General features: G+C 43.7%; 1 protein-coding gene across 1 annotated transcript in view; it reads right to left on the minus strand.

Annotated features, from left to right (window-relative positions):
* Nucleotides 1-23,254, minus strand: part of PLEKHG3 (pleckstrin homology and RhoGEF domain containing G3) — a 56,679-nt gene extending 33,425 nt beyond the window's left edge. Inside the window, exon 1 of the mRNA XM_080982271.1 lies at nt 23,090-23,254. Within this exon, the coding sequence (XP_080838397.1) occupies nt 23,090-23,204 (115 nt within the window). The 5' untranslated portion in view covers nt 23,205-23,254. The remainder of the gene's footprint in view (nt 1-23,089) is intronic.
* Between the last annotated feature and the right edge of the window lie 214 nt (nt 23,255-23,468).

The following is a 23,468-nucleotide window of genomic DNA, read 5'->3' on the forward strand; positions in this document are numbered from 1 at the left end:
CCCTCTTCATTCCTCTGCATGTTCTGGAAGACCAGGAGGGAGGAGAGCTGATCACAGCAGGAAGGGGAGACCCCCTGGCATCTTCAGCAGCCTGCCTCCACTCTGCCTCTGGGCCTCCCTCCTTTCCAGACTCCACTTCTGACTCTGACCTGCTCTTTGCCACAGCCTCTTCCTACACATTATACCTTTAAAGCTTATTTGAAACATATTCATTCCCTCAAAGAATTCTGGACACTGTCATTTACCCTTCACAGAGTTATCATTCCCAGCAACTCTGAACAAACTACATTGCCCAGAATTCATTGGAGGGGGGCAGGAATGCACTTTTGAGTGTCCTTCAAGGGTATAGCGTAACTCTGCCTGGCTTTCTCCACTAGCTCCAAGCAGGTAGACAAGCGAGTGGCAACAAGCCCATGTTCTGTCAGCTACTGTAACTTCCATCTCTATCCCTTCTGGCTGCCAGGAGGAAACTTTCCCTGCTCCTAGACCCATTTCACAAAGTCCTAGTACCTGAACGAGGGGGCGGGGATCACTTTTTCATCAAGAAAAACCCAACTCCTCACCAAACAGCTTAACAATCTGCGACGGAAGCCATTCCAGGGTGCTCTTCTCCTCCCAGATCAACATCCCTCACTCGTTTGTCTGCCAGGCTGTCTGCGCTGCTGCGCAGGTGACAAATCTGCCAAATAAAGCTGGGAATGGCCTCTGAACCCTGAAGGTGTGGAGGCTGCTGACGTCTTTCTCCCCCCGCCCCCCCCCAAACACTCCTACATGTGAGCACCACGCCCAGAACAAAATCTGGCTCCTCATTTCCCACTGAGGACTTCGGCTGAGACACACACACTTCCTCCCACACAAACAAGAGAGGGAGGAAAGAGGACACAGCTGGTCTGGCTTGGAAGTGTCCGGAAACACTTTCGTGTGCTGGCAAGCTGCTAAAATAGCACCGACTCTAATCATGGATTTCCCCATCCCTCAAAGTGTCCTAGGAGGCATGGGTTATTATGGCGTTATAAAGCCATTCACCCCAAGGGATTTCACCAAATTTGACACTGAGTGACTCTGAAATCAGGAACCTCGCAGGGACTTTCTGAAGACTGACAACAATAAAAATTGCCTCTAAAAGGTAACTGCATACTTCTGTATTGTGTACTACTCAAACTTATTTACTCAAATATATGGCACACATAGTATGCTTGTTATGTTTGCCACTAAATGTCACACACGCACAAGAATGGGGCGCTTTTAAATCTCAGTTTCTAATTCTTTTGAAAAGGCTTCTCTTTTGGATTTTTAAAAAATAAAACCAAAATTAAAAATAGTTTTAAAAAACATACTGGGGGTCCAACTGCAAAAAAGTGGGTTCATTGCAAAACCCATGAGAGCTGTCCACACTGCTGTCAGACACCACGACAACACTGCCATGAACAGTTTCAACAATTCCTTAACTCTTAACACACCCTTGAGTTCCCATGATTTCACAGTGTACCTATTTGCCTCTGACATTGGGCACCCCATTGTATGCACCAACATATTACCCATCATCTCCCAAGCTCATCACTGACAAGCAACACACCTTCTACCTTCAATTAAGGGTTCCTTGTGTAGAGGGACCCACTGGAATGTGGTGACATAATATCACCGTGCTCATTTGATTCTGCACTAGAAGCAACAAGCTTTCCTCAACAAAAAAAATCCAAGGCCTCTCCTTTTATGACTTGGAAGACATGAGCCTGTGCTCGTATCATAGGGTAAGGCTGGGCCCTGTGGTTAACAGCTGCAGAGATTCTATCCAAGAAGGGTAGGCTGAAGCCATGAGACTGGATGCAAAAGGGATGGATGCTGCCATGAAAGGCAGACCAGGGAAAACCAAAGAAAAGGAAGTGTTTCTGGCCAAGTGTCTGGGAACCTGCTTGGCCTGAGTCTCCCTGCTAAAGTTCTGTTTATTTAAGAACCACTTATCCTGACAGCAGTTTGCAAACTAGCTGGAGGAGCTCATATGACTGACTAAACAGAAAATGTGCACAACTTTATAGGAAAGCCCACGTTCTGAAGGACCAATGCCTATAGTGTCTATTACTTTTCAGAGCAGGGCAATCCAAAAGTGGGAGTCTCAAGAGAAGTGTTAGTCATGTGCTCCTGTCCCCATATGTGTCCTGGAGAAAGGCTGTTTGCACAATGTGCCCTTTCCCCATAATTCCGCTCCCTAAGGTTCCCCTTTATGAGCTCTAAGTGTACACAACCAGGCAAATATAGCCCCACCTTACATGGCCTATCACCAGAGTTATGGTCTCCCTGTGTGGAATTTATACATCTGCGGTGGTGTGCTGAGACTGAGAGCTGAGATACCATGAATAAGCATAGCACATGGTGTTTTGTGGTGGGAGGAGTAGATGTGGGGAAAGCCATTTCCCCTCCTCCCACTGAACTTAATGAGAAGGAATTTTTTTGAGCCAGGTCTGGAGCCAGTGTAAAGTTACACCATTAATGGGAGTGTGGGTGTGGCCTGGAGGACTGCATAATATGGCATAATTGTGCTCCTTCGCTGCTCCTCTGTCCTGCCCATGGCTTCACCCAATTTTGGTCATTCTGAGAGCATGTTCATGGGCAGAATACTTCAGATAGGCCAGTGAAATGCTCTGCCAGTATATAGAGAGGTCACTAGGGTTACATACGCTTCAGGTTACATACGCTTCAGGTTACAGACTCCGCTAACCCAGAAATAGTACCTCGGGTTAAGAACTTTGCTTCAGGATGAGAACAGAAATCGTGCTCTGGCGGTGCGGTGGCAGCAGGAGGCCCCATTAGCTAAAGTGGTGCTTCAGGTTAAGAAGAGTTTCAGGTTAAGAACGGACCTCTGGAACGAATTAAGTACTTAACCCGAGGTACCACTGTATTGAGTTCCACTAGCATAGTGGGGTTTCTGCCATATGCTAAAGCCCCTCAGCCAGCATTACTCAATGATAGGATTGCTCAGTTAGTCCCAATTTCTGCTAGGGTATTTACTTCTAATGAAGTGTGCACTGGATTGTGGGCTAAAATCAAAGGCATCAAACACCTTCCTACAAGGAATGTCTGGTTTTCTAAACTAACAAACTCAAGGGGGAGGGGGAAAGGGTGGGATAATAAGAGTTCCATAAAATATGAATGGGAACGCAACACAAAGACAAATGTTTCTCACACTCTCGTAATGCCAGAACTTGGAACACCCCTGAAGTGTTCAAGACTGACTGTATGTACTGTCTGAAGAAGTAACTTATGGAACCCTGAGATATGAACTTTTACCTCAGGTGACTTTTTTGAAGGACTGGAGAAATTCAGAAAGAATAAATCAGAAGCCATTAGCTAAGGCAGCTAAATGAAACCTCCATGGTCACAGGCAGTAACTCTCCTAAAGCCAGATGCTGCAGACAAACTTCCCCCTTATTAATTTTCAGAGGCATTTGATGAAGAGAGCTGAATGAAACAGAAAGCTGAACTTGCAAGACCTTGACTTTATCTAGCAAAAACATTTGCATCTTTATTTTCACTTTTGCTGAGATAAAGCTTACAGATTTTTTTTTAAAAGAAAGTCCAGGTAAGGAAAGAAGTTTGTAAACATTGCTTTGACCAAAGGTCTTGTTTCCAGGAATTCTCTAGATACTTTGCAGAGTAACTCAATAACATTTACTGAATAGGTTGGACACTGCTGACTGGAAAAGTAAAATCATATCTCATTCCTCATTTGAAATATGTCTAAATAAATCTCAGATTAGTCTTAATTAACTACACTTAAGTAGAGCAAAATTCTCATCTTTAAAGTTAAATTGTATCTGATTGTTCAAAGAACAATCTTAGAACATATAATACATCCAAATGATTTATACTCCTAGCTAAAATTGTATGATAGTAGCAGTTTTATCTTGAAACCCTTTCCTCACAGTCCTCAACAATGAATCCACCTTTTTCACTCCTGCCACATACTGGGAGCATTTTTGTTGAGCTGTGCTCCACGACTCCAAAATCTCTTTTCTGGTCAGGAACCACCAGCTCATAGCCCATATGTGAAGTTAGGATTTTTTGCCCCAATTCAAATCACTTTACACTTGCTTAGACTGAATTGCAGTTGCAATTTTAATGCCCATTCAGCTAGTTTGGATATACCCTTTTGGATCTCACAATCCCTTGTTATATCACACTGAACAATTTGGTTTCCTCAGCAAATTTGGCCACCACACTGCTCACTCCAAACTCCAAGTCACTTATGAGCAAGTTGCAAAGCACAGGAGCCATTATCAATCCCACTGTTTTATCATTGTTATTGATATGTATATATACACACACAATACAATACAATACAACCTAACCAGGGATGACAGGGACTCTAAACAAATTTTCTCAGTTGATACAAAATCACAATAGAGAGACACAATAATATATAAAACATTCACATATTCTTACATACAGTATGCCATGTATGTAAGGGACGCGGGTGGCGCTGTGGGTAAAAGCCTCAGCGCCTAGGACTTGCCGATCGAAAGGTCGGCGGTTCGAATCCCCGTGGCGGGGTGCGCTCCTGTCGCTCGGTCCCAGTGCCTGCCAACCTAGCAGTTCGAAAGCACCCTCGAGTGCAAGTAGATAAATAGGGACCGCTTACTAGCGGGAAGGTAAACGGCGTTCTGTGTGCTGCGCTGGCTCGCCAGATGCAGCTTGTCACGCTGGCCACGTGACCCGGAAGTGTCTGCGGACAGCGCTGGCCCCCGGCCTCTTATGCGAGATGGGCGCGCAACCCTAGAGTCTGTCAAGACTGGCCCGAACGGGCAGGGGTACCTTTACCTTACCTTACCTTTATAGCTACAATATCCTGAAGGCTATTTGTAGCAGTGTAAGAAATGAACTCTCCTCACACGGGATGGAAATGTTCCAGTGTTTTCAATCCCTTGGAAACATTCCAATTATGCACTATTTTCCTCACTATCCCAATGTTCCATACATTTTTATGCCACAGGAAAATATGTAATCCTTGCAATGTCTTCCACTTTTGTGCAAGTAGATATCCTGGCTGCTGCCAACAACCACAGTTTTGTTCTTGTTGTGTCTGATCATCCCATACATTGAAAAGTGAAAGTTGCGGAGTTATTTGAACAGGAGTCCTACAAACAGTAGAAATTCCCAGATACACCTCAGACCAAATGTTCTGTACAAGAGGACACTCCCACTGTAAACAGAAAAACAACAACCCTTGTGCCTCCACAGCCACACCAACATGATGTAATTTGTGAAGTTATATATGAAAGATGAAACAACATGCAACAACATCTTTAGATGTTCAACAAACATTCCTGCATATAAGCCAATATAGTTCATAGGTCCATAATTTCTTCCACTTACAGTGGTACCCCGCAAGACGAACGCCTCGCAAGACGGAAAACCCGCTAGACGAAAGGGTTTTCCGTTTTGGAGGCGCTTCGCAAAACGAATTTCCCTATGGGCTTGCTTCGCAAGACGACAGCCCATAGGGAAATCTCCGGGACAGCGGGGAAGCGCAGCGTGTCTTCCCCACTGTCCTCGGACCTCCTCCCCCCGCCCAGCATCGGAACGAAGCTCCGATGCCGGGCGGGGGGGGACGCCTCCTCCCCCCGCCCGGCATCGGAACGAAGCTCCGATGCCGGGCGGGGGGGGACACACCTCCTCCCCCCGCCCGGCATCGGAACGAAGCTCCGATGCCGGGCGGGGGGGGACGCCTCCTCCCCCCGCCCGGCATCGGAACGAAGCTCCGATGCCGGGCGGGGGGGGACGCCTCCTCCCCCCGCCCGGCATCGGAACGAAGCTCCGATGCCGGGCGGGGGGGGGGAACGCCTCCTCCCCCCGCCCGGCATCGGAACGAAGCTCCGATGCCGGGCGGGGGGGGGGAACGCCTCCTCCCCCCGCCCGGCATCGGAACGAAGCTCCGATGCCGGGCGGGGGGGGGGAACGCCTCCTCCCCCCGCCCGGCATCGGAACGAAGCTCCGATGCTGGGCGGGGGGGGGAACGCCTCCTCCCCCCGCCCGGCATCGGAACGTAGCTCCGATGCCGGGCGGGGGGGGGACGCCTCCTCCCCCCGCCCGGCATCGGAACGAAGCTCCGATGCCGGGCGGGGGGGGGGAACGCCTCCTCCCGCCGCCCAGCTTCGGATGGCTTTCCTGAAGACTTGGGGTGGGAGGAGGGTTTTCCTTCCCACCGCCAACATTCAGAATGCTGTTCTGAATGTTGACGGTGCGGAGGAAAAACCCTCCTCCCACGCAAGCCCCGGGAACAGAGGGAAAGCGCTGCGCGCCTTCCCCTCTGTTCCCGTACCTGTCCTGAAGGCTTGCGGTGGGGAGAAAAGCCCTTCTCCGCACCGCCAGCCTGGCAAGCGGTTTCCCTAGGAACGCATTAATTGATTTTCAATGCATTCCTATGGGAAACCGTGCTTCGCAAGACGAAAAACTCGCAAGAAGAAAAAACTTGCGGAACCAATTAATTTCGTGTTGCGAGGCACCACTGTAGTTTCTAATACAGTGGTACCTCAGGTTACATACGCTTCACGTTACAGACCCCGCTAACCCAGAAATAGTGCTTCAGGTTAAGAACTTTGCTTCAGGATGAGAACAGAAATTGTGCTCTAGCGGCGCGGCAGCAGCAGGAGGCCTCATTAGCTAAAGTAGTGTTTCAGGTTAAGTACAGTTTCATTTTAAGAACGGACCTCCGGAACGAATTAAGTACTTAACCCGAGGTACCACTGTATAACCATCCTCATATCCATGTCCCATAGTGTCTTAGTACTATAAGGGATCTAGTAGACAGATCTAACAATTTCCTGTATATTGCAGATACAAGCCCTTTCTCTAAAACACCCTGAGTTTTCACCCCAAGGTTTCAAATTTAGTAAGCTTACTATTAGGTGTTGCTAGTAGGTGCATAAGTTGAAGTGTTTAATTTTTTTAAAAAATAATATTTATTCCATATTTAAAGTTCCAAAAAAGAAAAAGAAAAACCATACAAAATACAAAGAAAACTTTAGCCATAACAAAGCAAGAAATAAAGAAGTAAAAAAGAACAATAAGATAGAATAAAAAAGAGAACTTAACAAAAAATATAAAAATACATTGAGTTAAAAAACAAAAACAGATTAAACCTTTACATAGCCTTTTCCCTTTACTTATTTCCATGACCTCCTCTCACCTCCCAGTTTTGTATTCTAGTTCAGATCGTGTTTCCAGCAAATCCTTCTAACCTTATTTTCATTTACGTATTTTAAAATTAAAATAATGTGATTAGACCTCCCCTAATTCATCAATTTCATCAACTCATTTTTGCTTAGACCATTATATCATCTCTACCAGAACGACCTAATATTCTTTTTCCAACCTCTTTCTAACATTCTTTTATATTGCAGTACTTTTGAAGATATATTTTGAATTTTTTCCAATCTTCTTCCATCGACCCTTCTCCCTGGTCTCGAATTCTGCCGGTCATCTCAGCCAATTCCATGTAGTCCATCACTTTCATCTGCCATTCTTCTCGGGTGGGCAATTCTTGTGTCTTCCAGTACTTCCCGATGAGTATTCTTGCTGCTGTTGTAGCATACATAAAGAAAGTTCTATCCTCCCTTCGCACCAATTGGCCGACCATGCCCAGAAGAAAGGCCTCTGGTTTCTTCAGAAAGGTATATTTAAATACCTTTTTCAGTTCATTATATATCATTTCCCAGAAAGCCTTAATCCTTGGGCATGTCCACCAAAGGTGAAAAAATGTACCCTCCGTCTCTTTACATTTCCAACATTTACTATCTGGCAAATGATAGATTTTTGCTAGCTTGACTGGGGTTAAGTACCACCTGTAAATCATTTTCATTATATTTTCTCTTAAGGCATTACAAGCCGTAAATTTCATACCTGTGGTCCATAACTGTTCCCAGTCAGCAAACATAATGTTATGTCCAATATCTTGTGCCCATTTAATCATAACAGATTTAACCGTTTCATCCTGTGTATTCCATTTCAACAGCAAGTTATACATTCTTGATAAATTCTTAGTTTTAGGATCTAACAATTCTGTTTCCAATTTTGATTTTTCCTCCTGGAAACCAATCTTTTTATCTAAATTATAAGCCTCCCTTATTTGATAGTAATGAAGCCAGTCTCGAACTTTAGTTTTTAATTTGTCAAAACTCTGCAGCTTTAGTTTATCTCCATCTTGTTCTAAAATTTCACAATATTTTGGCCAATTTGTCTCCATATTAGTTTTTTTCAGAGCCTTAGCCTCCATTGGTGACAGCCACCTTGGTGTTTTACTTTCCAACAAATCCTTATATTTCACCCAGACATTAAACAATGCTTTCCTGACAATGTGGTTCTTAAAGGCCTTATGTGCTTTAACCTTGTCATACCATAAATATGCATGCCATCCAAAGACATTGTCAAAACCTTCTAAGTCCAAAATGTCCGTGTTTTCAAGAAGCAGCCAATCTTTCAGCCAGCAAAATGTGGCTGATTCATAATAAAGTTTGAGGTCTGGCAGGGCAAATCCACCTCTTTCTTTAGCATCAGTTAAAATCTTAAATTTTATTCTTGGCTTCTTGCCCTGCCAGACAAATCTCGAAATATCTCTCTGCCATTTCTTGAAACAGTCCATCTTGTCCAAAATCTGCAATGTTTGAAACAAAAACAACATCCTAGGCAATACATTCATCTTTATCGCAGCAATTCGGCCCAACATAAGTTGAAGTGTTTAAAACCATTGTGAGAACTTCTTTTTTTCCTACTCTCTGCTTCCTTTTCCTTAGCCAATTACTGATCCATAAGAGGACCTTATCCTTTTATCCCATGACAGCCAATCTTACTCAGGAATCCTTGGTGAGGGAATTTATCAAAACTTGTTGAAAGTCTAAGCACAGTGGTACCTCGGGTTACATATGCTTCAGGTTACATGTGCTTCAGGTTACAGACTCTGCTAACCCAGAAATAGTACCTCAGGTTAAGAACTTTGCTTCAGGATGAGAACAGAAATCGTGCTCCAGCGGTGCAGCAGCAGCAGGAGGCCCCATTAGCTAAAGTGGTGCTTCAGGTTAAGAGCAGTTTCAGGTTAAGCACGGACCTCCAGAACGAATTAAGTACTTAACCCGAGGTACCACTGTACATAATTCACTCCTCACGATAAGCTACTGAACACCATTCAAATCTAACTTACAAGTTCTCACGAACTGGAGATGCACTAGTCTAAATCATCTATCCTTTATCCACATACATTTTAAGCAAGAACGTGTCCATGACCTTAAATTTACCAGTCTCATTTTCAGCTAATTCTGTTGCCTTTTGCTTAGGAGGTTCAGAGCCAGACCAAAGCCACAGCACCACCCAGTGGATAGGACACTATCTGAGATTAGCAGTCACCCTCACCAAGCCACACTCAAAACTTCCGATTAGTGAATCAAGAAGTCCAACCCACTATATTGTTTTCAAGTGGCTAAGAATTATGCAGGAAGCAATTCTTTCTGTTGCTTTACTATATAGTTTTTGGTAGTCACTGATCATACAACCAACCTGTTGAGCCCAAAGATCTTGACGTCTGATACAGTATTGCTTAGGAGCAGAGTGTGCAGACAATCTCACAGTGAGTACATGTTCTCATATCAGTTGGGGCCACAGTGAAGGCTGCAGCATTGTCATCTATTTAGAAGCAGCAGGATTTGCTCCTTTACTCACTGTGGTATCAAAGTCCAATATATCAATAACAAATCTAACAGCACTTTTTATGCCACTCAGTTCAAAGGTCTACCTCATTATAACAGCCAGCATTATAGCAGATAGCAAGCCAGGTCACACCTCAGATTGGGTACACAGGGTGTGAAACTTCCCTTTCTTACACTTCCAACAATCCTCATTTGGAGTAAAGAGGGATTTTCAGAAACAACCAGGAATATATCTTTTTCTTCAGTATTTAGATAAATACTTAATCCAGGAAGTTGCATAGGGTTGTAAAACTGTATTATCTAGTTTTCATTGCTACTGATGTCACCTACATTACCAGAATGTGAAACTTAAATTAAGTCGGATCTAGGACTTCAGTAAGAACGTGCAAGACTCCACTGTAATACTACACCTATCCACGGATGTTGAGCAGAAAAGTTTCCATTGTGGCAAATGTCCCACTCCTGTATTTTTTTTCAGTGAAACATTTTCCATTTCTAAAACTGCATTGTTTCATAACATTACAAATATAGTTAATGGATATAGTACCAGTCAAATGAGGCACATTCAAAGGGGTAATTAACTTTCTTTTCCAAGTGACGACCCCTAGGAAAAATGTGTGTGTGTTTTGTTTCCAGACTTCCTGCCAGCAGAGTTCAGCTCACAAGATGTTTCTGCTGAAGGGTGGAGGGGGGGAGAGAGAATTTTGCTAATTCCCCCTTCCCCAAGCTAGGACCCTCCAGACCAGTTTGGGAGATGGCACTGGGGGTTGTGCAGGGAAGGGAGTGAATTGGAAAAAACCCTTCCCCCACCCTGCCACCCCACAAGAGCCTCTGTAGGATCCCAGAAGGGCAACCCAGCAAATAAAGATGCATAGCTCTTTGAATGTGCTTAGATTAGTATGTTAGCAGCTCTCAGTGCTTTAACTTTTTCCTTAAAACTTAAACAATGTAAGTATGTACACTATTGAGTTGCTGTATCTTAAACATATTTGTTTAGTAAAAAATATTTAAATATTCTAATAAAAATAATTTCCAAGTACATCCTTGCATTAGTTTTAATTCATTTGAACCTCATTTCTGGCAGCAATCCTATGCACACTTAGCCTGGCAATGTGCCCCCTTGAATACTAGGGGACCTATTTCTGAGCAAACATACACAAGATTGCACTGCTAAGTGTCCTTCAGTTATATTTTTCCTAATCAAAACATTACAGTTCAAATACTTTTAGCTACTGGTAAAATCTGCTGAGATGTTTGTAGGCATGTAAATCAACATAGCACACATTTAGTAAACAAAACTTTAAAAAGAAGTCAAATACACATTCTAAATCAATTTAGCGCATCTGAAAATTATCCAAAAAACTGTATACATTTTTTAAAACCCACATCACAGTGCATGACTTTCATTTTGTCAATCAGGCAGGAATCTGAATTTATGGAGTCAGATGGGATTTCTAATCTACCCTTATTTCATATACTGAAGCTAGAACTTCTGTGCCCAAAGATTCCTAATAAACCAGCCAATACAATAGGATGAATGTAAGGTTTAGGATCATCCAAGCTCTATCGCAAGGATAACAGTAATGTAAAATCCAAATAATATCAAGTACCTATTGTAAAGCACTGCAATGGCTAACTGTGCATTTTAACTTAAGCAGGAAATGGGAAGGTAGGTTTCAGGAAAACAGTATGAAAGAAAGGGACTAACCACAATATTGTGGATGGGGGGCAGGATGTGTACAGAGCTCAGTTGTCCAGGGTTCAGTATTGACTCACAGGAAGAACAGCTAATAATGACTGAAACAACATGGAATGTACCTGGAGGCCTCTCTTCTTAGAACTGCACCTGCCGCACCTTATTTTACATGTGGACATGGAACTCTTCCCCTGAATTCCAGTCAGCAGTGAAGCCATAATTTTCGTTAGCATGAAAGCGGCCATAGACTTGGAAGATAAAGGGCAGCAGACACTGGGGGGGGGGGGGAGTGTTTCATAAGAAACTTTTGAAACCGGTTCTGCCAGCATGTCAGATTCTCCACATTTCTCCAGCGCTAAGAAGATGGGATCAGGATCAAAGACCAAAATTTGCCAGTGAGCCAAAGGATTCTATGTTGCTTAGTTATTTGCTTCAGTGGGATATGTATTGTGATGAAGAGTGGAATCCTTTGGCTTCAATGTTCCCCAGAATATTTGCAAATAGAGGCAAAGATTTTCAAAAAGAAAACTTTGGGACTCTCATTCAAAGACAGCCCTGTCTGTAATGGGACCAGAAGTGTTCAGTCACTGCCTGCCAGCCACCTGAATACTGTTTCATGCATGTAACAGGGGCAAAATCAGGCAGACACTCAACAGGTAGCTGCAGCCCTTCCCCAGCAGATGTACCTTTTCTTAAAATATATTTATAAATTGTTTATAAGCTTTGCATTGTAGACAATTTTTTTTAAAAAGAATGAATTACTATACATAAAAAGGTAAAGGTACGCCTGACTGTTATGTCCAGTTGCGGACGACTCTGGGGTTGCGGCGCCATAATAATAAAAAAAGTTAGGTTAATGTTACATGAATAAAATAGTACAGTCATGTAATATTAACCTAACATTTTTTAATTTATTCTTGTATTAATTTCATTATATTAGCATGTGATCTATTCCATTCTATCTCAGGTTCTCTTTTCATATACCTCTTTGAAACACTTGTTACATTCACAGTTTACATTCCTAGATGCATATCCAAGGGCCAAACTAGATGAGATCGCAAGAGATCCATGATTAGATCTCCAAGGTGGGGTTTTTTCTAATTCTTTTTTAAAACAGCCATGGGAGGGATTAAGTGTAACTACATCCCCACTGCTCCATATCTCCATTTGGTTGCAGGGATGCAACACTTGCCTTGCTACTTTCCTGCCTTCCACCCTATGCAGTTACCCTATGCTAATTTTATAATAACCACTCTGCAAGTCCCTGCCTGAATTGTGAATACCATAAGGCAGTTAAGACATATTAAGAAACAATTCATCTACTGATCCTTCCAATTATATACTCTTAATACCTTCCTGTTCAAATGCAGCTTCAAAAGTCTACGCAATCGTGGCCACAACTAATACTTCCCCCCTCCTATCCCTTAAAACTCACACCATTTCAGAAGCCTTCAGAAAGGACAAATAAACAACATATACGTATTTGCTTTTCCAACCCAGATTACACTAGCCTCTTTGGGCTACAGGGTTTCAGTTCCCAGCTTGACCTTTATTGCAATGAGGCGGACAAACTGAAAAGCCATCAAGGACTTTACTTGTTGTTTTTTGCTAAAAACTAAGTGTTTCCAGAGCCAGTCTAGCAGCTTTCACCAGTTCTGAAATTCACCACAAACATCAAGCTAATGTTTATCAAATCCCTGCCAGAACTGGATGGAACCAACGCCACAGATGAAGGGCATGAGAAGCTGGTTTGCTGTGGACGTTCAGTCCGGCCTTTGCTCCTGCTTCTTAGAGGCACAGCAGGGCTCACACATCTCTTACTTTACATTTTCTATGGGGCACAATCTGAACTCAGTTTATCAACCAGCCACCACAGTCCTCTTAATGGAAATGGTGTAGTCTCCAGGCAGGAAGAACCAAGGGTCCCCAAGCCCCTCACTGAACAACAAAAAAGCCAACTGTCTTTTCTGCCTGCAGCTCCCAATTCCAGACTCTATTCTGGCTGGCAGGAAATGTTCCCAACTCTTTTGGCTGGCCTACTAGCCCAAACGGGGCACTGCCCCACCAGCCTTCCAACTTCTGGACATGCAGAAGCAACATGTGTTTTATTTAGTTTTAGCTACTGGTCTTAAATGCCTGTTTTTACCTGTTTATCAATATTTTTCATGTTTTGTTTTATACTTTTGTAATTTGCTTAGAGGTTCTCTTACATTCATGGGATACATAAATTTTGTGAAATAAAGAAACTGCTCTTGGCCAGATCCCACCAGCCTGCCCTCATACTTACAACCAGCCCAGGGGGTGGCACAATGCTTGCCAGCTCCCTCCTGATTAATCTCAGCATTACCTTTGAGGAACTCAACTAGAAAGAGTCGGGGGGGGGGGGGCAAAAAAAGAACTAGCTGTTTCTGCCTGTCCACTGACTCTGCCTTCACCTTTTGTTGGCCCCTCTGCCTCCTCACTGCCAGTCCCAAGAGGCACCAGCCAACACTGCTTTTGAAGACATGTTTGGAATGACTGGGGAGGAGAACCTCACTATAACCATTTAGCTAAACCTCCCCTTTAGCAGGCAGGGGTCAGGGCCCTGCTACAATCACCCCCTCCATCAGCCAGACATCCACCTCCTGCACTCTAAATCCATCCTGAATTCATACTTCACTAACTTGTGTTACGATGTAAATTACTACAGTGTGCATGTAACCAGGAAGGAAGATGGTTGTATACCACACTGCCAAAGGAAGCTGAGAATTGCATCACTCCCTGGCTTCCCCAGCTCTCTGACACAGAGTGAGAATGTGCAGTAACTTTCTCATCCACCTCCCATGTGGCAGCCAGGCAGATATTTGCATGTTGCCGCTTTGTAAAATGGTCGCCATGTTCGTCTGCAGGGCCCTTTCATCTTAAGCATTTAAAGAAATTCCTTTTTCTTTGATGATTATGGCCGGTTTTACTTTTCCATGCTTGAACAGTAGCAGCAGACAGACCTTTCCAGAGGCTTGTTTAGAGTCTCAAACAAATATTTGCACTGGAATTCAAACCAAATATTTCCACTGATCCTTTACTGGGCCAGTGTGAGGGAACAGGAGGGGAGGGGAGAGGAGAAAGGCTGGTAAGTGGTGTGGGTTCATGGACTTATTGTAAGCGCAGGGAGACCCTTTGCTGGTACAAGGTTTTTTTGAAGCAGATGCTTTTATCAGTGGGTTGTGATCTGTGACCATGGGGGCTTAAACCTTGATTATGTTCCTAAGACACTGCTGCCCAACCAAGAATAAATGCCTTTGTGGAATTTTTAGAATCCTTTTCATGTCACCTTTAAGCGCCACCCATGACACTACATCCACTGAGCTCTTCCTGACCTTTTGAGATACACTGAGCAGATTAGCAACCCACCCAGGATTACACCCCCGCAGAGACCGCTTGATTGCTGGAAAGTTACGCAGCATACCGGTTCTGCTTATCCATCTGTATACTTATCCATCTGTATACGACACCTCATGCACATTCCTTCCTTTTAGTTAGCTCTGATCCCTTGCATCTAAATCCATCCCGTGAGAAGAGAATGCCATTGCTCCTTTCCCGGCAGGCTGTCAAAATCTGCAGATTTCAATCTCTCTGCTACTTCGGAAGCAGCCAGCCAGATTAGATCTAACTTTACCCTTAAGAGCAGTGTGCAAGCTTTCCAGGACACAACCAGCTTGATCAGAGTTATTGGCAAGGAGCAGCGGAAACTCCAGTCCAGCCCCCCCCTTACTATTCCCACCTCAGCCAAGGATGACAGATGGCATCACTGTTCTCCTTTGCTATGGTACACCAAGTCAAACCAGCACCACAATGAAAATCTTTTTTGTTTTTGTCAAATGCTACGGGCACCATTGAAGAGATCTTTGTGCAGAAATGATAACTGCATTTCCAAAGATCCCTGAACAAGAACCTTTAAAAAAAAAGAAAGAAGTCTGATGGGGTTGTTGCTTCTGTTGCTGATTTCACTGGAAGATTTGAATGGTCATTGCCTTCAATTTTATACTCCCTACTTCTCGGGGGATGCCAAATAGTCCGGCTTTGGAGCTAGATTTCCCCATTTCCCTGTGGAATGAGCTTCACATGGGACAATTTCAGCTTTTGATATGCATCCCTAAACAATATCAGCAGAATGGAGAAGCCCCAGATTACATTTTTCTTTTTAGCAACCAAAATACTGAGGAAACTTACAGAAATGTACAACCTATTGAAACACTAAAGAGCATCTTATCCTTTTATTTGGAAGGAATTTTAGTCCACATCACATTTAACTAGAAGGCCTTGCAATATGCGCTTTGGCTCACTAAGTTGAAGCATCTGGATAATTTTACACCGTCTACATAAGACGCCTCAGTCACCCTGGCACTAAGCTTGTGGCACACTATGGTCTGGATTATGCAAGAAGTGGGTGGGTGAGCATTCCTGCCTTAAGGCAGGAAGGTGAACTGCAAGATGCTCTGGTACTTGTTAACCATAAGATCCTGTCTCAAACAAGTGATCCATAATAATTATTTTGGAGGCTGAGAGCTGCAACTACCCTTAAATTAGAAAGCAGAAAAATTCTTAGTTGAGGTGAAAGTTGCATCTGTCAGACCAGTCTATGAACATTACCCCATAACAACATGACTTCAAAGGCACAACAGACATGGAATGTGACATTTTCCAGGGGACTTCTCTAGATCCAGTATATTCAAAGGGATCTCTCTTTTTAAAAACCAACTCTGCAAAATCTCACTTTGGTACTTTGCCCTTTTAGCTCTGTTAGCAAACTGCAGCTTTTACTGCTGTGTGAACTGTGATCTACTATGACCTACAAGAAACAAGTTCCATGTATATGTGACACATGTACAAAATCAAGGATGGCGTTGTTTGAATGCATCATCTCTAATCTACCTCTTCAGTTACATAACAATGGAGAAAATTATGAATGGCACAAAGGTGTTCTCAAGAAGCAGGTCACCAGAACTCCGATGCTACCCCTTTGGGCCCTTGGACAAGTCTAGCTTATTTTTAATAATCACTGAACTTCATTGCCACAACTTCTAAAAGGCTTTGTTAGAATGTTCTCAACTATTTGTATATTGTTCAACACTATACTTGGAGTCAGCAGTTTTATACAATCTGTGCCCAGTACAAGTCTGCAGATCCTCATTTTTTACATAGCGGGGGCACTTCTGGGCCTAGGATCTCCAGTTTGGGTTGAGGAGTGCAATGGCCCTGAACAATTCTATCAATAAACAAGTATATTCAAAATACTGTATTAGGATTAAGCAGTGCTAAATCCAAGTTCACTAGCTTAACTTGTTTGCGATCTGGTTGTCAGTCCGTTTAACACATCTATCATCCCATACCTGCCAGGGAAAGATAATAACACTAGATCTCACTATCAAGATCACCCATTTTATCATGAAATAATTTGGCTCTTAAATTCTCATGCACAGCAAATGCCTCCCTAATTAAAAGCAAACACAACACACCTTCCGCTTTACCTATTACTGTTGGAGACAAGCTGTGCAATTGTCAGGTCTCCACAGTGCGCTGTGAACAACCTACGTCTGTGTGTGTACGAGTGTGTGTGTGTGTTGGAGATTGTGGATGTTTCTGTGCAAAGCAGCGTAGTAATGGGAGCATGCTCACGCTTGCAGACTGGTAATGCACTGGGTGTGACTGTTGATTCAATGAGGCTTGTCTGCTAGGCTCTTTTAATGGCACAGCTGGTATTTTTGTGAGGCAGCTGCTTGCAAAAGCCAAATGAGCTCATCAGGAGTCACCCAAAGACTCTGTGTGAAGAACGGATCCCCAGAGCGGTCTCACAGTGGAGGCCCATTCCCATCTGCAGAGGACGAACACTAGGAATAAAGGAAGGGAAGCATCCAATTCATAACTGCGCAGCTGGGCAAGAAAGGCAAATTGTATGATCAATACAATACTAAGAGACTAGGGATCTGCCCCACCTCCCACATCCTACACTTGAGGGCAGGATTACAACAGTCACACCAGGGATTACCTCCAACCTCAGAGATTGTCTTTATTATCCATCATATTATTATTGCCCATTAATCATCTCTTCCTCCTTGCACTGTTCTGGCTCATCTCTGGGCTAAACATATACTATATGCTTGTGTGTTGCAACAGAGGGGGGGGGGGGAGAGAGAATATCACAGGTTTCAGGATCTCTCTTTTCAGATGTATGTCCATTTCTAGTGCTTACGACGGCAGCTGATTTCCACTGTACAGGGCATGGATGAAAGTCCAGATAGCTCAGTGCCCTTTACTGTAACTTCCAGCACTGCCCACAATCACTCTTCAGCAGACACCTTTCACTTCTTGCCTGTTACTTCTTTGTGACTTTGCAAAGAACCAAGGAATTAAAAGAAAATGAAGGCTCGTGTTTTGCCTTCCCCCCCCCCCACCAGTGACCTGTTCTTGTTAGTCTTGTCATGTTTTATTATTTATGTTTGTACGTAGAAATTATAATAATTGCTTTGTGAAGGTTTTTCACTGCTTCTGTAACAGATAATTAATAAAAATCCAAAATAAAATAATGGTCAATAATAGGATGGCCCACTATTTCTCAGTTTAAGACGGCATAAGCAACAGTACACAGCTCAGGCCGTGCAGTACCAAACGAGAGTTGTGGGGGAAGGGGCCCCCCAAGTATCAAATCACATTATTGCATAAGAAGTTCTGAAACACAGCACTGCCTAAGGTGGTTTCATAGAGCTCATTATTCCATTCTGAGTCCTCGGTACCCACGAGTGAGGGAGGGAAGGGAATGGGGTGAGGAGCGGATAAGGAGCTGAATAGAAAAGTATGATGGAGCAGAGAGTTTGAAATTAAAGGGCAGCAGAGGCCAAAATGTCATTCCTGCAGCTGTAGCAGCCGCCGCCACCAGCCTGTCTGGAATTCCAGTGCCAGCTCCCCTACACACACACTTACATATGCACAAGCACACACACGCACACACACACATGCTCCTACTAGCTAGTTGCATCGGGAGTTATTGTTTTTGCCAAGTTAACATTTCTGAATCCAGTTCATTCTTGGAGATTTGGTGCTTGCACTGTGTTTGCCTATGCAAATCACACTGTGGAAGAGGAAAAGGGTTTATAAACCATATAATGGAAGGGGTTCCGTACTGCATTTGTACATGAAAGCCAATTGCATCGCATTGAGAGCTGAATCTACAACCTGGGAAGGAGAAAGAAGATCTGTGTCTCTTGAGAAGTCCAGGGACTTTCATGGGTTGCTCACTGAGAGAGAGAAAAGACATTTAACTAGGAGATTCTACATTGTCAAGCACACCTTTGTTAACCTCGGTGTTCTCCTTTGTATGCAAGAAGGACCTTGGAGGAAATGCAACACAGCTATTAATGTAAGAGCACAAGGGCCTGCTAGATCAGGGCAAAGGCCAATCTGGTTCAGCATCACAGTGGCCAACCAGATGCCTAGGGGAAGCCTGAAAGCAGAACCTGAGCACAACCACATCCTCATGACTTCAAGCAACTGGAATTCAGAGGCATGCTGCCTCCAACAGTGGACAATGTGGCTAAGTAGCCACTGGTAGCCTTATCCTTCATGAATTTCTCTCTCTCCTAAAGCCATCCAAGTTGGTAGCCATCATTGCTTCCTGTGAGAACGAATTCCATAGTTATCTATGAGTATGGGAAGAAGTACTTTTGGGGGTATGTCCCGAATCTTCCAACATACGGCTTCACTGGAGGTCCATGAGTTGTGGTATTATGAGAGAACAAGAAAAGCTTCCTCTGGCCACGTTCTCCACAAGATGCGTAATTTACTTGCCTTTTATCAAAACTGAAAAGCTCCTTATGTTGTAGCCTTTCCTCATGTGGGAGTTACTCTGTTTCCTTTACCATTCTGGTTGCCCCTTTTGGAATGCTTTTCCAGCTCTACAATATCCTTTCCGAGGTGAGGCAAAGAGGCAAGTACACAGTATTCCAAAGGCAGACGCACCATAGATTTGTATAATGGCATTAGGATGTTGGCAGTTTTATTTTCAGTTCCTTTCCTAATGATCCCCATCATGGGATTTATATTTTCCACAACTGCCACACATGGGATCGACATCTTCACTGAGCAGTCCACTACCTGCCTAAGTTCTCATTCCTGATCAGTCAACTCCAGTTCAGACCCCATGAGCATATATGTAAATTATTATTATTATTATTGCCCCCTTGTGCATCATTTTGCACTTGTTTACAGTGAGTTCCATTGGCCATTTTACTGCCCATTTCACCAAGGGTTCATCCACACTTCTGCTTGCCCCATGCTTTCTAGGCATGGGTCCAAATGGCCTTTCATTTATCCCATTGCTTTCCCCAGAAAAACCCACTACTATCACAAACATCAATCTGCTGACGTCAATCAATGGGCATTTGCTCCGATTCAGTGGTAAACAGCAGGTTTTCCCAGGGGAAAGCAGTGGGACAAGCGGAAAAGTGTGGACAACCCCTAATTTAGGAGACATCCCTTTGGAGCTCTTCACAGTAACTTTTTACTTTAACCATCCTCAACTATTTGGAATCAGTAACATCTCTTATTGTTTATTGGCTGCTATATGTATTAATAGCATATCACTTGCTCTTCAACTGGTGGGTCGGGACCCACTAGTGCGTTGCTACCTGAACCAAGGTGGGTTGCAACAGGAACATGACCACTATGCAAATACCATATTTTTTGCTCTATAAGACTCACTTTTTCCCTCCTAAAAAGTAAGGGGAAATGTGTGTGCGTCTTATGGAGCGAATGCAGGCTGCGCAGCTATCCCAGAAGCCAGAACAGCAAGAGGGTTCTGTTCTGGCTTCTGAGATTCAGAATATTTTTTTCTTGTTTTCCTCCTCCAAAAACTAGGTGCGTCTTGTGGTCTGGTGCGCCTTATAGAGCAAAAAATACGGTATATGGTAAAAGATCAAGAAATAGGTCCCCAAATGAAAATTTGGGTTAAAAGTGGGTCCTGGGTCTGAAAAGGTTGACTATACATATATTATATTCTAGTCATTTGGGAAGGAATCCCATAGCAAGATGAGCAGGTGAGGATCCAGTGGATATCCGGCTGTGCAAGGAAGTTCTGAACATAGCCAGGCTACACCAGCTTAACTTCCTCATCCTCAGCTATATCTCCCCCACCTCATCTCAGCCAGGGCCCAGTGGAGTTTAATCTGGCATATGCTCTGAAAAAGGGGTGCTCTGGGGGCAGGATATGGGCAGAACCATAAAGGGGAAAGGTAGGCTGGATCCTAAGCCTGTTCAGATTGGTCACATGACCTGGTAATGTGATGTACCTGGTAAAGCTATAAAGGGTGCTGTAATTCAAGCACTATTTTAAAGGCTCGTTTTGCCTCTGCCAGCCTTAGGCCACCTCATTCAGCAGTAGCCCCACTTCTGAACCATTTCAATCTGATGTCACTGTACTCTGTCTTCCTTGCATGCTTTATAGCAGCTTCACATGTATTGGATTGCTCTCTTATGGGTATGTGACTTGGTTAGTTCACTCGGGATCTGAATATTATGTTTTTTATTCACATCCGAACCCAATACCCTTGCCGCTGCACCATGTTACATCAAAATAGCCTACTGCCATTTACCACCATTGCAAATGTAGCCGTTACGAAACAAAGGCAAATTATGGTTTATCAGTCAACATGGCCAAGCACATAATGACATCCTCTGTCATTACCCTTCTCAGGCTGGGTTATCAGGGACAAGTTCTGCCCTGTTTCAACAAGAAAACCCAATGATGTGGGCAGAAGTTTTTTAACATTATTGTGAACAACCAAGGCAACCACATCTCTCCAGGAATGTGCAAAAGGAGCCTGGGGTACTTTGAATTTTCAGTGCTTGACATAAACCTGATTGAAGCTGTACCGTGTGGCAGAATGCCTCTGTGGCTGTGTGACAGTTTGCACAGTGCATGTCAACACCACAAGCTGGGAAAGGCCTTCCCTGCTGGAGACACATCCACTAAACATGAATTTACTGGCTCCTTATCTGTTACAACAGCATATCTGTGAAAAGGCAAGTGTAAAGTAGGCCTGGGCCACAGGTTGCAATAATACCGGTGAAACAAGAATTTTGGGTTGCCTCTTTCTCTTTGGATAATAATAACCAATTCCTATGACTAAACATACTGGATGGAAGCTTGAAGTTAAGAGCCAAGCTATAAATGTCCAAGAATGCCCTGCCAGTTGAGAATTCACATTATGTTAGCTTTAGGTGCTTTAAATGGGGTGCTTTAAATGGGAGAGCATTTAAACAAATTATCCCCTTATCTGCAGCCTGAAATGACATGGCCCAAATAATGATGTACCATGTGATATTTCAGCATGCATACTTTTCCTTTGAGCCTTTGAAGCAGGACTTAATTCCACATGCATGTGTTTACATTCATTGCATTACTTCCCTCCAGGTTTTAGCATTCTCAGTGCATTTATGCAGCTCAAAAACCTCCAAGGTTGAAATTCACACACTGAGGTTGTACATGATGTTAGTGGGTTGGTTGACAATCAACACATTTTAAAACAACTGCACCTAAAAGCAGGACCTCTCAGTCCCGTAGACCACAAGTGGTTAAAAAAAACCATGGCGGGTTTTCTAGCTACTTTCTCACATTTTAAAATAAAGTTTTGTTGCAACCCTGAGATAACCGGTTGAGATAATATTTTAAACTATTTTTAGAATTTTTTTTTATCATTGCTGCCTCAGCCAAACATGGTTGCTTTAGGAGGAAGAGCAGAGTATAAAAGGAGCAATAACGATAACAATGGCAACGCAGGAAGAGAAGCCCACAAGAACAGAACCTAAAGGAAAAATCTGCATATTACTAACCACAAGGGCACAATCAGGCACCATATTGAGGGCTGTCCCAAATTATTTCAATGAAAAGCTATAAAAAAAAACCCCCACAGTATTTGAGATGTCAGTCTCAGAGAATAAAGGCAAAAAAGGACTTCTCTTATTAGACTAATGATATGTGTAAGGAAGAACTCAAAACCACACAGACCTCTATTGGTTCAATGATAGCTATTGTTTTCCCTATGTATAGGTCCTCAAAAATCTCCCAATACTGAGAGGTCGTCCCCCCACTTTTACTATGCAACAGGGGTTGGGAACCTGCAGCCCTCCATATCCTGTTGGACTCCAGCTCCCATCATCTCTCACCATCAAGCCACGCTGGTGACAACTGGTGGGAGTTGTGGCCCTATATATGCTGCTGGGCTACAGGTTCCCCACCTGCTACTACACAATCATGTTTTAAAATTTCTGAAAAGACAGATTTAAATAATTTACAATGGGAGTTGCCCAACCTAAGCAAGCAGACACACACCCACACCCCACAGAGGGAGGAGGGGCAGGAGGGAAGCAAGGCAGGAGTCAGGTGAGGGGTGAGACTACAGGCCAGTGTGTTTTAGGGAAACCATTATATGCACATGTCTGCACTGATCTCCTGACATAACAACATTCCTGAACAGCAGGAGATGGAGAGCTACAGTTTTCACTCTAATAGCCCCCTGGGGTCACTGGCCAGCCTCGAATTCCCTCCTATTCCAAAGCCATTCACATTATCTTCAGGTTCACATACGGCCATCAGGTTTCCCCTGGAGTGGGGGCACGAACAGTTTAAGCCTCAAACCGAATTATTTCCCATTTGCGGTTAAAAACTCACCACTCCCGGTGGCTGAGGGCACATACACACCATTAGGCCACATTATTTCTGGCGAATTGCTCCAAAATTCCTCAGATTCTCCAGTCCCGCCTTTCCAGTCCACTATTCCACCCATGAGAATTCGCTTGGAGGGGTCGGAAAATTCACCTCAGTTGTGCAACCGAAGAGTAACTAGAAGCGATTTAAACGGCAATCTTTCCCTATCTGCTTTCCTGGAAGTAAACCGTCGGAGCTCAACGGGTCTTACTTCTGAGCCAGGCACGTATGGGATGGAAAACCATAGTGCCTCAAGGGACCTTAAGGAAAGGGAAAAAGCAAACATCCGCGATTTCCTTCTGTGGTACTTTAGGGAGGAGGATGCATACGGACTCGCCTAACT

This window comes from Podarcis pityusensis, assembly GCF_964106645.2.
Source record: "Podarcis pityusensis genome assembly, chromosome: 1".
Classification (NCBI taxonomy): Eukaryota; Metazoa; Chordata; class Lepidosauria; order Squamata; family Lacertidae; genus Podarcis; species Podarcis pityusensis.